The sequence below is a fragment of the Pempheris klunzingeri genome, chromosome 1, assembly GCF_042242105.1.
Source record: "Pempheris klunzingeri isolate RE-2024b chromosome 1, fPemKlu1.hap1, whole genome shotgun sequence".
In the NCBI taxonomy this organism is placed as follows: domain Eukaryota; kingdom Metazoa; phylum Chordata; class Actinopteri; order Acropomatiformes; family Pempheridae; genus Pempheris; species Pempheris klunzingeri.
Window position 1 is genome coordinate 13,123,239 of NC_092012.1, and position 14,938 is coordinate 13,138,176.

General features: G+C 41.7%; 2 protein-coding genes across 2 annotated transcripts; one reads left to right on the forward strand and one right to left on the reverse strand.

Annotated features, from left to right (window-relative positions):
- Positions 1-1,439: 1,439 nt before the first annotated feature.
- On the forward strand, positions 1,440-8,749 carry cilp (cartilage intermediate layer protein, nucleotide pyrophosphohydrolase). The gene is made up of 9 exons (XM_070854758.1): positions 1,440-1,556; positions 2,409-2,576; positions 4,122-4,175; positions 4,293-4,562; positions 4,763-4,942; positions 5,082-5,387; positions 5,527-5,635; positions 5,739-5,887; positions 6,057-8,749. The coding sequence occupies exons 2-9, from the start codon at positions 2,513-2,515 to the stop codon at positions 8,414-8,416; spliced, it is 3,492 nt and encodes a 1,163-aa protein (XP_070710859.1). The 5' UTR covers positions 1,440-1,556; positions 2,409-2,512; the 3' UTR covers positions 8,417-8,749.
- A 37-nt stretch (positions 8,750-8,786) lies between these two features.
- Positions 8,787-14,216, reverse strand: eif3jb (eukaryotic translation initiation factor 3, subunit Jb). The gene is made up of 8 exons (XM_070854641.1): positions 14,099-14,216; positions 13,837-13,949; positions 12,028-12,085; positions 11,803-11,909; positions 11,567-11,663; positions 10,479-10,649; positions 10,287-10,360; positions 8,787-9,969 (listed from the first exon to the last, which is right to left on the reverse strand). The coding sequence occupies exons 1-8, from the start codon at positions 14,109-14,111 to the stop codon at positions 9,841-9,843; spliced, it is 762 nt and encodes a 253-aa protein (XP_070710742.1). The 5' UTR covers positions 14,112-14,216; the 3' UTR covers positions 8,787-9,840.
- Between the last annotated feature and the right edge of the window lie 722 nt (positions 14,217-14,938).

Below are 14,938 nucleotides of genomic sequence, written 5' to 3' on the forward strand. Positions count from 1 at the left end.
TCGCTGTCTTTTCAGGAATATTTTGCTGGTTAACCACAACTGCAAAGTTCTGCTGCTGTTTGCAAGCTCCACATGAACTTCAGTAGTTTGTTCCTGCTGGAGACAAAGGCAGGTTGTTTTACAAAGCTTTCTGTCACAGTGGATCCTCACTGCCATTCTACAAGTAATTAACAAAGTACCATCAGTCACTACGCCAAATATTACAGAAAACCTAAGCTGCATGTTAAGTAAGTAGAGATATTCTGCAATCAAACATTTCAGTTCATTAATATAAACTCAAGTATGCACTTGCTATGTAGAGAAAAACTAAACATAAGTTAATAAAAATAAATCAGACATGTTATGGGCAGATTTTTAATAGTAAAAGATCAGGAGGAAAAATTTGATCGGGGCAGCTGTACTTTTGAGCTCTTTGACTTTTCAAAAAATAAATGATAAAAGTCAATGCAGAGCTTCTGGCTCGCTGGCAGCCCACCCAGTAATCAGGACAGTCACAGGACGGACGTGCCCACACACACTGTTAATTATCATTCAACCTAAAGTGATGTCACGTTGTAGCAATGTCTGCAAAGGTGATACATTTGTTTGTAGTTCAAAGTTGGTAACATTAGGAAACATTAGCATATAACCTGTTTTGTTGACAGATGGAGTGGTGCAACTCATTTAACTTTTTTGTATACTGACATAAGCAAATTGTTTTAAAACAACAACTTCCCCTCAGCTGGACTCAGCATTAACTTATCTGCCTGTCTGCCACCAGTGAGACAGTGAAAATCCACAGCCACGCTGCTTGTACACATTTCCATAATGAGGCCAAGTGAGGTTTTGTGGGTATGTGGTGTTGGTAACGCGAATCAGTGTCACGTTTCCTCTGAGTGATTGCAGACATTAAGGATGGCCTCTATTCAAACAAATGTTACTGCTCTGTTAACATTACATAACATCGTGTTAGATAAAATGAACCAGAGCAGAAAGGCATATGTAAAATTCAGGACCTATGCTCAAATTTCAAGTTTCTTCAACTCGGACATGTGCAAAGAGCTTTATTTAACCTAATTAAACATAATAATTCCATTATGCAATATCAGTAACGTATATTGGATTGCCTTTTTATGAGGCTTTACATCCTGTATGTCAAGTCGGTACAAACTGGGAGCAGAGGAGAGGACAAATGCTCAGTTTGACTCTCAGCATTGATCTTGGTCACAGCATTTGTTATTCAGACCCCCTGACCGACCTCCTTTCACGTGTGGCACTATCTAATAACCATTGGGCGTCATGGTTGTACAATGAAGGTGATGAATCATAAGGATAATAGCGTAATCAAGAGACTCCGTGGCCCAGTGCTGAGAGGGGAGGGAGGGGTGCTGGAGGCAGAGAGGTATAAAAGAGACAGGGAAGGAGTGTGTCGGAGCAGAGTGGAGAACAGGAGGAGGAGGAGAGAAATGTGAGAGATCAATATAAGGAAAGAAAAAAAGAAGGAGAGATTAAAGGGCGATATTGTAGAAAAATCAGAAGACAAGAGCTCAGAACCAGAGAGTGCACTCAACACAAAGGTAAGAAAGAAACAGATTATTAAATAAATGTATGTGTCATTATCAATCTGCTGACCACGTACTTTAACTTATATAGGCAGAGGAATGTCATAATGTAAATGCACCTTATTCTGTATGTGATTAAAAATCTAATCAGAAAAAAGTCCCTTGAGTGAGTCACTTAAGTTTGAAATCAGTTATAGCAAGTAAAAATGATTGTCATTAGTACTTTGAATGATAATCTACAGTGCATTACTGTTTACTTCAGATTGCTGTTGGTAACTGCATGTGTGCTGAAAGCTTTTACTGTAATCACGGCCCAATGCTGAAGAATGTACTATTTATTTTATCAACATCCTTTCAGGTTTTTCATCTTAAAAGCAAAAGTTACAAATTAGTCTGTCATGTACACTTTTTTTTTTTTCCTTTTTAACTGAAAGCGCACAAATGCAAACCTTGTGTGTGGGTGTGTGGATTGAGTAGCCAGTCTTTCATTGATGGATGCAGAAATGTTTTAGTGTTCCAGTGACAAATGGTGATGGCTTACACAGATGTGTAATCTGAGTGGGGGGGGGCGTCTGTCCAGCCATGTTTTTTCGCCCTAAACAGGCTTAACACAAGGAGGATTGAATCTATCCTTAAAGAATCACAGTTATTCTTGATGTGAACTAATGTTTTATTTCATTTTTGTAAAGTTTAATACTAAAACTCAATTTACTTTTCTTTATAAAGCATTTAGTTGTCCAGTTGAATCACGACTCATATGTAAAGTATGCGGTGCGTTAGTTATAAAGCATTTCAATGCAACATTGAATATTGGAAACATAAAACAATGTTTTTTTTCACCATGTTTTGCCTCCATTTTCCCACAAGTGAGGCTCTGCTGCTGGACTCTTTCTTCTCTGGAGTTCCTGGAGTGAAACGCACATTAGAAGAGGTGAAAGTTCAAGGGTCGGACGTAGCAGCAGTGTGTGAGAATGTCGGTGTGGCAACTTCTTCTCATCCTGGGAGTCACCGCAGCCCCTGCTGCTACAGCTCAAGGTGGGTCACTCATGGAGATTCAGTCATGTTGTAAAAGAAGTATCGAAAAACACAAATGTGCACGCAGCAATCAGATGGGGCCATTTGAAAATGTATACACATCAAAACAAAGACACAGTTAGCGTGCTGCAATACGAGGCTGGAGAAAAGTAAATAATGAGAAAGGCTCCAAATTTACCATTGTACCGTCAAAAGAAAATTAGATTTTATGTATGATTTTAGGTGTCTTTCCTACAAACACTGTCCTGCAGCTGAAAACATATTCCTATTTGCAGATTTACACTCTAAACTAGGCTGTTTGTGGTAAAATGGTAAATGGTCTGTATTTGTACAGCGCCTTTCTGGTCATTTCAACTACTCAAAATGCTCTTACATTACATCTTCATTCACCCATTCACACATCATTCATACAGGACAAATCTAAGTTAGAGGAGACTATTCTTTCACGCACTGAAGCTAATGCTTCAGGAGCAAGTTGGGGTTCAGTGTCTTGCCCAAGGATACTTCGGCATACTGACTCATAGGAGCCAGGGATCAAACCAACAACCTTCCAACTGATGGATGACCCACTCTACCTCTGAGCCAAATATGTGGGCAGTCATATTTTTCTAAATCAATCTTACCCTTACTGTATTTTTCCAGTTTTCTCAATTACTGCCAAGACTGGTCAGCCTGCATGTTCAAAACTGACAAAGTCTGTGTTAGACAGCAACAACTGAGTTACAGATTTTACAGGTACAACTGCTCTGAGATGTTGTTGTATGTCAGCACGATGCATGAGATTGTCCTAAAATGTCTCTCTGGAAAATATAATGATAAAGATAATAATCATTATTATCATTATTATTATTATTACGGCTCCCAGTCACATAGTGAGTCTCATATAAAATCCTCCTCCTAACCTTCAAAGCCCTCCATAACCTCGCCCCTCCATACCTGACTGAACTCCTCCACATGAACACACCCAGCCGGACTCTCAGATCATCATCCTCCATCAACCTCACTATCCCTCCTGCCCGTATGACCACCATGGGGTCCAGAGCCTTCAGCCGCTCTGCCCCCCGCCTCTGGAACTCCCTCCCACCGGACACCTGGAACATCAAAACATTGACCATCTTTAAATCACACCTCAAAACCCACCTGTTTAAACAAGCCTACTCACTGTAATATCACTCTGCAAATCTCCCCCTTTTTTAAACTATTTAACTTGTTTTTTTCACTGTTTGTTTTTATCTGCGTGTTGTACGGTGTCCTTGAGTGCTTTGAAAGGCGCCTATAAATAAAATGTATTATTATTATTATTATTATTATTATTATTACTATTATCAGAATATAAATACACTTTTTTTTTTACAACTCTCAGGTATGGAAGCATTATACTCGTGATTATCAACATTTTAGACATTTAGTGATTTCATTTTGTGTTTGAGTTGAAAACAACTCAACAAACTTTGTAGATACAATTAAACTATATTGTCAGATATTAATGCAGTTCATAGTAAAAAGTCACGTAAGATGCACGCGTTTCTGATTTATCTCTTACAGGATCATGGAGAAAAGATGCCAGAGGGTCAAGCCCTGCTGTGTACCACTCTGATGGTAACTTCTATTTTGAATTTTAAGCCAAATATGTAGACATAACTGTCTTTTTTTCCTGGTGCTTTGCGTCACTTTCCATGTATTCAGGCCATGTTTGTTTCTGAACTCTGTATCCAGACAACTATGAGTGGACCACATGGTTCAATGTTGATCACCCCGGAGGCCGCGGAGACTATGAGCAGCTGGACGCCATTCGCTTCTACTATCGCTCCCGAGTGTGTGAGGCCCCCCGTGCTATCGAAGCCAGGACCACTGAATGGCTTCCAGCCCGTGAAACTGGAGAGAAGGTCCATGCAGACCCCACTGTGGGCTTCTGGTGCCTAAATGAGGAGCAAGGCCCTGAACGCAACTGCTCCAACTACGCCGTCCGCTTCCTCTGTCCCAAAGGTTAAATCTTATTGTACCTTTAATGTTCATTCAGTCCCCAAAAGTTGGTCTCAATGTAAAAGAAAATCATACAAACAGTCATGTACCACAAAAGCCTGACTTCTGACTTTACTAGTAATACATGTGCAGTTCAGAGAGGACGTCTTTGATGATGAATCTTTTTAGGTGATTATTTGACACTTAGGCTTTTTTTTCAACAGATAACAGCGTGAACATTCAGGACACATGGGGTCCTTGGTCAGAGTGGAGCTCATGCCCTGCCCTCTGTGGTCAGGTTGGGGTCCAACTGCGCTCCAGAAGCTGCCAGTCTCGCTCTACACCTTGTGTTGGGCCTAAAGTGGAAGGGAAAGCATGTAATGGACCCAAGTGCCCCAAAACAGGTGAATTAGCTCTGATTTGGTTAGACAAACCTGTTCTCTACAACCTTTCTTTTCTTCAGTCAGGCATTAACTTTGCTTATCAGGTGTGGCTGACCCGGTATTACCAAAATGGCTAACCTCATTTAATTGTACTCTTCAGATTGCTCCCTGCAGTGTGTGATGGGGAAGGTGAATGCTGAATGTGATGCATGCATGTGTGAGGAACACATCGTGCTGGGTTCTGTTCGTGGTGCCGGGGGTCTCACTGCTGAAGGGGCTACCATCCTTAGCTCTGGTAAACTCCTTACCCTTACTGACCACAACGGGCATTTCCGCATCCCCGGTATCTGCCCTGATGGCAACACCACCCTGACAGTCAGCCTGCAGGGTCACGCCACCCAAAGCGTTGTTGTGTCCCATAGTGAGGAGCATACGTCTGTCCTCAGTGTCCAGCTGAAAAGAACAGGTACAGTAGATGCCTTTGGATTTACACCACAAAATTTGATCGCAGTTCACGTAACAGAAAGGTTCATTTTGAGCTGCATATTACTGATGAGTCTGATGTCACCAGTTTGTTCATTTTATCTCCAACTGCGATTTGTCAGAGAGGCTTCATGTATTGAGCAGCCCTGACAGCAAGGCCAGGAGAGAGGGGCAAACTGCTGCCTTCTGCTGTAAAGTGACAGGAACACCACAACCAGACAAGTACCAATGGTAAGGCTTGTGATCGTGAAATGACAGTTCAGTAATGTTATACAGATGCATCTAATGTTTGAATAATGTGGTATATTCAGCGACTTTCTGTGTGAATCCACAGGTTTCATAACAACAGTCTCCTTGAGAAGCAGTCTGAGAGCACCTTGGTCCTAAAAGATTTGCGTCCAGAGCAGGCCGGGGAGTATTACTGCAGAGCGAACGGTCCATCTGGGGCTATTAAGACCAAACCAGCTACACTCAAAGTCTTAGGTGTGTTCTAAATAAATTGATAAACACTATACTAAATGCACAGGAATGTGAACAAACATACTTTGTGAGCACTGAGTAATATCATGGGGCACATACTGCCTTTTACTGCAGAAACATGGCACTATAATAAAACTAAACAAACATTTTGATTTTTACATCTGTTACGCAGGTAGAGATGAGCATTCATGTAATCCCAAGCCTGAATCCCACCTCATCCGTCTTCCACATGACTGCTATCAAAACAGCACAAACTCCTTCTACTATGATGTAGGCAAATGTCCCTCAAGTACTTGTGCTGGACGGTTGGACAACGGCATCAGGTGCAAAGACAAAGTGGCTTACTGCTGTGGTGTGCAAAAGATGGAGGCGAAGCAGCTCCAATGCCAGGGCTACCAACTGCCCACCATGCTGGTGACTGAGTGTGGCTGCCAGAAATGTGTGGACACCAAGGCCATTGTGCATGGTAGGGCCATTGCTGCAGACAATGGTGAGCCAATGAGGTTTGGCCACGTCTTTATGAATGGAGTCAGAATCAGCCGCACAGGCTACAAAGGTACATTCTCTATCCAGGTTCCTCCAGACACAGAAAGGCTAGTCCTGACTTTTGTAGACAACATGCAGAAATTTGTCAACACCACAAAGGTACTTCCATTTAACACCAAAGGAGGTGCTGTTTATCATGAGATCAAACTTCTAAGAAAAAAGGCTCCCGTGACCATCAGCTCTACAGAAACCAACACTCTGGATCTTGGGGAAGTAGAGGGCCAGGAAGCAATGGTTCAAATCCAGATTCCTCCCAATTCCTTCTATACTGAGAAAGGTGAAGTGTTCAAAGGTAACGTGAATGCTAGCATAACATTCCTCGACCCAAGAGACGTCTCCACAGCTGCTGCAGCTCAAAGTGATCTCAACTTTGTAGGGGAGGAAGGAGATACCCTGCCACTGAGAACCTACGGGATGTTCTCAGTTGACTTTAGGGGGGAGGAAAACAATGAGCCCCTGAACGCAGGAGAAGTAAAGGTGTTTCTGGATTCTGCCCAGGTGAAGATGTCTGAACACCTCGATATCATGAAGCTGTGGTCACTGAACCCTGATACTGGCCTGTGGGAGGAGGAAGGAAGACTGCAGGTGGAGAAGAAAAAAAGAGGCAAAAGGGAGGAGAGAACCTTTCTGATTGGTAACATGGAGATCAGAGAGAGAAGACTGTTTAATCTGGATGTGCCAGAAAACCGCAGGTGCTATGTGAAAGTGAGGGCCTTCCGAAGCGAGCGATTCATGCCAAGTGAGCAGGTGGAGGGAGTTGTGGTGAGTCTTATAAACATGGAACCCACAGCTGGATACTCAACTAATCCGCGTGCCTGGGGCCGCTTTGACAGCGCCGTCACCGGCCCCAATGGTGCTTGTCTTCCTGCCTTCTGTGACGCACAAAAAGCTGATGCTTACTCTGCCTACGTCATGGCCAACCTGGGAGGAGAAGAGCTGGAGGCTGTCCCTTCTGCTCCCAAACTCAATCCCAACCTCATTGGAGTGCCACAGCCTTACCTAGGTAAGCTGAACTACAGGCGGTCGGACCATGAGGACACCAGGGTGAAGAAGACGGCATTCAGCATCAATGTGGCAAAACCAAGTCCCAACACAGCCGAGGAAGGCAACGGACCAGTGTATGCTTTTGAGAACCTGAAAGAATGCGAGGAGGCCCCATTCAGTGCGCCACACTTTCGCTTCTCAAGGGTAGAGGGAGACCGCTACGACTACAACACAGTGCCGTTCAATGAAGATGACCCAATGAGCTGGACAGAGGACTACCTAAGCTGGTGGCCCAAACCCATGGAATACAGGGCCTGCTACATTAAAGTCAAAATCAACAGTCCGCATGAGATCAATGTGCGCTCCCGCAACATGGGTGGCACCCACCCAAAGACAGTAGGTCAGCTGTATGGCCTTCGAGACACTCGCAGCATCCGTGACATGGACCAGAATACTGTTTCAGCTGTGTGCCTGGAGTTCAAGTGCAGTGGGATGCTGTATGATCAGGAGCGTGTAGATCGTACCCTGGTGAAGGTGATTCCACAAGGGAGCTGCAAGAGAGACAATGTCAACACAATGCTTCAGGAGTATCTGGTCAACCATCTGCCCTTAGCTGTCAACAATGACACCAATGAGTTCACCATGCTGGCACCGCTCGACCCTCTGGGCCATAACTATGGAATATATACAGTGACAGACCAGGATCCCCGCACAGCCAAAGAGATTGCACTTGGACGCTGCTTTGACGGTAGCTCTGATGGTACATCTCGTGTCATGAAGAGCAACGACGGTGTGGCGCTGACGTTCACCTGTGGAAATCCTGAGGTGAACCGCCAGAGTGTCTTCCAGGCTGTGCAGAGTCCACAAGGTCAGACGGTAACAAGTGTGGTGAGGGGAGAAGGCAGACAGAACCGACGCCGGCAGAGGGCCAACACACCCCGCAGCAGTCGGAGACGCAGCACCAGAAATCCTACAGGAAGACGTGCAAACGCCACAAGCTAAACGACAGTACTGATGGCCAGGGGTCTATGCAGAGACCAAGTCAATGCCTGCAAAGGAGATGGGAGTGGATAGCATTAACCTTGTTTTGAATCAAACTTTTCATATTGACTTAATTGGAATTACCTGAATGTGTAACTAAACAAAGCTAGACTTTTCTTGCCAAGGAATATTTCCATTATTTTTCCTGTCTTTCTTTACATTTTCAACTGTACTGTGGTAAATATTTACTTGAAACTGTAAATAGAGTATTTATTACACGTGTCTTTCAGAATCAGTAGTCAGTGAGCTGGGTGTTATTACATTAAAGTTTCTTTCATTGATGTTATAAACAAGGACAGGAACACGATTTATTCTTTTGACCAGCGATTTATTAAATTAGATGCTTATAAAACACTGCAGATGCTGTATCTTCCACATTGCATGTATCCAATTGTCCATGTTCTGGTCAATTGCTAGAAAAGAAAAGGAGAAATACGCCCCTTTCAACTAACTGTAGCCCATATGAAGACATGGTGGGGTGAAGCCCATTAGCCCCCGCTCCTTATCACACTTGATACAAGCCTGCAGAAGCAATGATTAGGAGACCAGTCGTAGCAAGTTAATACACTTGCCTGATCCATACTTTTTTCTGCATTAGTAGAAATCAAATTAGTAAATTTTTTTTTTTCTCATGCACAAAAAATACCTATAAGCACTCTTTGCTCCATATTTTCAAGGATATTCCAGAGATGTATCAAGAGAATGGCTGTGAGGTTTTAAAGTCACATTTATTATACTTATCTATCCCTTTTACCTTACAGTGAATGTCATGTGCTCTCTGTAAAATTACAACTACTACTTACATGTTGCGTCAGTCTGGAATCACCCACAATGCAACCTTTCCAGAGATAAAGATGAATAATGTACTGAATAATTGTTCTGAATTTGGCAACCAAAGTTATAGATACTATATACTTTCCTGTAAGAGAACCATCCACAGGTAAGTGAGACCTATAATATATACATGACATTCTGTTTAAAGAATTTGCATAGAACCTTTTGTTTCTATGTCACTACACTTATAACTGCAATACTGTGTCTGCCATTTTGACAGGAGCGGCATTTGATAAAAAATGAGCCCCGCAAAACTCAGACAGCAGCAGTTACAATGTATTCTCCATTGAAGCTGGGTCACCCAACAGATACTACATGATTATGTGTGTGAGTCGAGGCTGAAAGAGACAGAAAAGGCAATTCCATATGTATGAACATAAAGAGTTGGTGAAACTGGATGCTCCCTGGTATAGTCCCTCTGGTCATTGAAGCAAAATGAAGGGGGCAACACATAGTTCAGATTTTCCAGGATGGCACTGGACAGCATGAGAAGGTACAGCTGCATTTCTGAGGGTTGAGAGGGGGAAATGGCAGTGGTGATGGAGCCAGTGTCACATGAAGTCCTCATAGTCTTGGGCGTAGCCACCATCAAACTCTGCATAGTCAAGGTCATCTCTCAGCTGTGCTTTCAAACCTCCTCCAGGTACGACCCCTTTCTTCTTCTTCTTTCCTTTGTTTTGCTGTAAAGGCAAATCAATCACTTTAAAAGATGCATTTGTATATATACACATAAAGAACACATATTCACAGCAAAACAGATTACTGATATGATCTGACAATTCTCTGATTCAACTGTGCAGCAAATTAATTAATCAAACAGACATGTTACATATTACACCTGAATTTTAAAAAAATATTCATTTAAATTCTGTATATAAACCAGTTGGTTCTCTACTTCGAGCACACACTGGGTAACCAGGCAAGGTGAACAGCACCCCCTCCTGAATATTAACTACAGATAATATCTCTGAGAAAAAACAAACATGCAGCCACTCACTTTTTCTTGTTTCTGTTTTTCACTAAGTAGGACTGACAGGGAATTACTGACTTTCTTCAAGTCCTCTACTTCCACTGTAAGACGGAGGAGAAAAAAAAAAAAAGTTACTGGTCAAGTCTGCTTTGACGGTTATAGCAAATAAGTGTAATAATAAATATTCTTCAGTAAGAACCTGCAAGATGCTGGACTTACATGAAATACAGAGTTCCCGAAACAATGAATCCAAGAAACTTGAATAATGCACAGATTTTTCAAACTGGGATATCTTTTCTTTCAGCAACTTTTCAAACTCTGTGAAGTCTTCTTTGGAAGATGGACACATGGCATCAATCCCAGTGACACTGCTTGAAGTGCTGCTGACACCTGAAAAAATTAAATAAAAAAAAAGACGCTTGATGGTTCTTCTAAGGACATGCACATGCAGATTCACAGATGCAGAGTGTTCTTATATTGGACCTCCAGTGTGTAAAGATGGGCTGAATTTTGGGGGTTCTGAGGCGTCAGCAGTCAGAGGAAAATGTAGTACAGGAGTGCCAAACTAGCTTTGTGGTAATTTAGAAACTGTGTCACCATCACGCAGTTTGTCCACCAGAGAGCACTGACAAGTTGATTTTTGACTGTAAAATGTCCCATTCAGAAGGCATCTTTAAAAATGTGCTGATTGGCTGATATATCTTCATCAGATTTTCTAAAATCCCCCCAAATCAATGTCAGTACATACTTAAGTTGCTCTGGTTAACATCTGTAGTATGAGAAATTATAACAATTTTAACTATTTGAAAATTGTCACGATATTCATCATTTACTCAAAAAGCAACAAACTGGAGCAAAAGTGAGCTTTTCACAAAATATACCTGAACAAAAACTACAAGTGTACAAAGTAAATTACAAATGCAGAGTTAAAATGATCATTTTGTTCAAGCATGTGTAAAGACGTGACTTAAATGATATACTGTGACGTCGCCTCTTTTGGTGGCTAGTCTTGAAACCACACATATGAGGGAGAGGCTAAGACAGCAGTGGTGGGGGTTGCAGTGCGTTGCATCTTCAGTGTGAACAAAAGGGTACGAATCTGCTTGATTACTCCTTTGGGTTCTTTTACTTTTCACAAAGACCTTAGCAATCCAAGGACAAATTAGACATGGAATCTAAATTACATATGCTTTCGTAAGCATATGTAGCAGCAGTTGTAAAGTTTAATTTATACAAAAAAAACGAAGACTACTCCCAGTTTGGAGATTTTTTTAAATCTAAAAAAACAAAAAACATCATGGTCTTACCAAAAGCATCGTTTGCTAGCTCCAAGTCTGCATCTTCCTGTAATTTCTTCACTCTTAACTTCTCTGAGAGTTGTTCTTCAGGAGTGAGCTCTGCTTCCTGTAATAGCAGATGCCCGAGAATCAAGATTTAACCATCATTTGACACGACAGCAGTTATGTGCTTTATAAAACAGAAAACTAAGTGATCAGTGTTAAATTAATTTTTTTTTTTAAAAAACACGGCAAAAAAAACAAACCTTATCCAGCAACTCTTTCTCCATCAGCGCCTCCTGTTTTTTCTTTAACCGGTTTTCTTTCTCTTTGATCTTCTCCATCAACTTTTTCTTTTCAGAAACCTTCGTCTCTGAAAATTCAAACAATTGTATAATAAAATGTGTGAATGAGCAGACAACTTAAGCACTGATTAACCAACAACAAAATCTTTTACATCCTTATGAGACAGGCAGCAATTAAACACATACCTGTTTTTGTTATCTGTGCTTTTTTCTCCTCATCTTCATCATCATCATCCCAGTTGTCCTGTGAATAAATGAGGGCTAGTTGTCATTTCATTATATAGGGTACACACCAAAAACACCAATTACATGACAAAAAACTACCAGACATATCTACGCAAAAACACTGTCCTAATAATACCAGCACTACAATCAGTGAAATTAGATTGTAATAACAGGATTTTGTTGATCTACAATTTTTTGTTGTGAAATTAATGAATCTGAGCAAGAAAAGAAAAAAGAATCAAAGGATTGAAGAATTTGGTCTCTTGTAATACTTCTCTGCAACACATGGTTCATTGCTTAAAGAATCAGTTAGATTATTTTATGTGTGACTTTGCGTATGCCTTCAATATGGCAATAAATATTATTGAGAATTACCAAAGATAACATTGATATGGTGACTCCAACCACACTACCACTACTTGACACTGCCTCAAGAATGCAGATTTCTGCTCCAATATCCAAAAAAAAATTGTTACTCATTTAAAACTATTAATCATTCAAATCATTTACCTTCACTTAATTTACATTTCTTTCCCACAATCTGATCTCCAAAATTCAATACTTAACTACAGATTTTATAACTAACTCTAAATTTACACATGGACATAAAAACATTACTCAATAAGCTTTGACAAGCAGGCTGTTGCATTCAAGCATATTGCAAATACGATAATACCTCATTAAAGTTCACTTGGGATTACAAAGTAATGTATTTATGGCAGTAATTAATTCTATTAGCTCCTGCTTAGCCACCACCATTTTACCCTGCTTGCTGAATAAGACTAGTTGAAACTACGGACGACATGAAATCATCAGTTTCTTTAGTTTGGGCACCATATGCGACAGAAAACGGAACAATCGAAGAGGCCTCTGCCAGCACTTTCCTTTGGTCAATTATCTGAGGTTTCTGGACAGTAAGCATGTCAACAATCAGGCAATAACCACACATCAGTACCGACTAAGCACCAACACACACGCCTGTTGTAAGGTCGGAAAGTTCTGGGCCTGGTTCTTGGCTGAGTTGAGTCATCAGTCCAGATGATGATTTCATGGCTAAAGTTGGTTAGCAAGCTAACGCCGCCTCATGTTGAACGTAACTCCGGCTGAGGGAATTCAGGACAGGACACATATGCTAATCTCCCATAATCATTTAACACAACCTTCTTTGCTCAGTTGTGGCATAATTATGTACATTAACCACACATTAGACAAATACTCCGAGCCACTTCAGTAAGCGACGCAATCGTCGAGGTTACCTAACATTAAAGCTCCTTTACTAGGGGGGCTAACGACTTTGCTAGCCAAGTGGCCCGGTAATGGTTAGCTACAAGCTAACGTTACGTTAGCCGAATGTAGCCCGGCTATCAAAGAATTATATCGCGAATTACGAACTTCCAAATAAACACAAACAACATTAGCGTTCAGAAATTAATTTAAATCCACAGTAGCCGTCTGGTAAGCGAATGCTGACAGTGATATCGGTACGTTGTGACCGTTCAAAACCTAGCATTAGCCTACCGTTGGCTAAATTAGTTACTGCAGGCTACCTGACGGAGCCACATGAGTTAGCCGTTAGCTAGCATCCAGCTAGCACAGACTCGGATTGACAGCCAGCCTGGACCCGCGGTGAAGCATGGCATCACGGCGGGGGCGACAATGATTCAACCCGCCGTTAGCTGGACACGAACCGAACTGGCTAACACCTCCAACAAACAACGGCTAATCGAAACCCCAACTCACCCCGAACGAATATTTGTCATGGTCATTTACCTTAACATCTTCATCCTCGTCTTCGCCTTCCCATTTGTCCAACGTTGCTGCTGCTGCTGCCGCCGCCGTCGCCGCCTTTTTAATCGGCTCCTCCAGCTCGAAGTTGTCAGCGTCTGTAAAAACGACAACATGAAATTTGTTAGTCCAATCCACATTTAACGACTGAGTCTGACAAAAAAAACCGAGTGTTAGGCTGGTAAAACAGAGACTGTGGGAAGCGGATGATGCCCAGAGAGCTATGCTTCCCAACTTAGTTTCTCACCCCAGTCCGCCATGTTGGCTGTGTTGGTTGTGTTTGACAGGCTCGCAGTGGAGTCAGTGCTGCAGCCCGTTGGCCACGCTCACACTCAGCTCCCTCCTTCTGGACGTCACCGCGAGAGTGCCTATCTCATGTCATGGCTCCCCCGGACTGCCTCAGGACACACGACACTGATCCGGCACCGCGGGCGTTTTTCATTAATTAAATGGTAAACATAAGGAGGGTGACATGCTGTGGGGTTGGCTAATGTGACACTACTGTACATGCAAGGTTTCAGCAGACTGTCCATCCAGTGGTGCTTCCCAAGTCAGAATGATGAGTCAGAGAGAAAATATTATAATAAAGCCAAATTACAATGAGTTAGTATGTCAAAATAGTCATAATTCTTTTCTAAATTCAGACTCTTGACTCACTCTAATAATGCATACTTTATTTTGATAGTGTCCATAATGGTAAGTACAAAATAAAGATGCATATCTTGGATTAAAAGTATTCCACTACAAGTATTTTTTCTTCTTATTAAATGGTAAACATAAGGAGGGTGACATGCTGTGGGTTTGGCTAATGTGACACTACTGTGTACCTGCAAGGTTTCAGCAGATTGTCCATCCAGTGGTGCATCCCAAGTCAGAATAATGAGTCAGATATGAGAGAAAATATAAGTAGTAAATCAAAATTATGAGTTAGTATGTCAAAATAGTTACTTATAGTCATAATTTTTATTTAAAGTCAGACTCTTGACTCACTCTAATAATGTGTCCATAATGGTAAGTGAAAAATAAAGATGCATATTTTGGATTAAACATATTCCACTTTAAGTGTTTTTTCTTTTCTTCTTAGGAG

Excerpts from the sequence above, each read along its gene's own strand:
- cilp (XM_070854758.1), top strand. The coding sequence starts at position 2,513 with ATGTCGGTGTGGCAACTTCTTCTCATCCTGGGAGTCACCGCAGCCCCT. Across the intron at positions 5,388-5,526 it reads TGTCCAGCTGAAAAGAACAG|AGAGGCTTCATGTATTGAGC; the intron begins GTACAGTAGATG and ends GCGATTTGTCAG. Across the intron at positions 5,636-5,738 it reads CAACCAGACAAGTACCAATG|GTTTCATAACAACAGTCTCC; the intron begins GTAAGGCTTGTG and ends GTGAATCCACAG.
- eif3jb (XM_070854641.1), bottom strand. Across the intron at positions 12,086-13,836 it reads ACGAGGATGAAGATGTTAAG|GACAACTGGGATGATGATGA; the intron begins GTAAATGACCAT and ends ATTTATTCACAG. Across the intron at positions 11,664-11,802 it reads AGAAAGAGTTGCTGGATAAG|GAAGCAGAGCTCACTCCTGA; the intron begins GTTTGTTTTTTT and ends CTGCTATTACAG.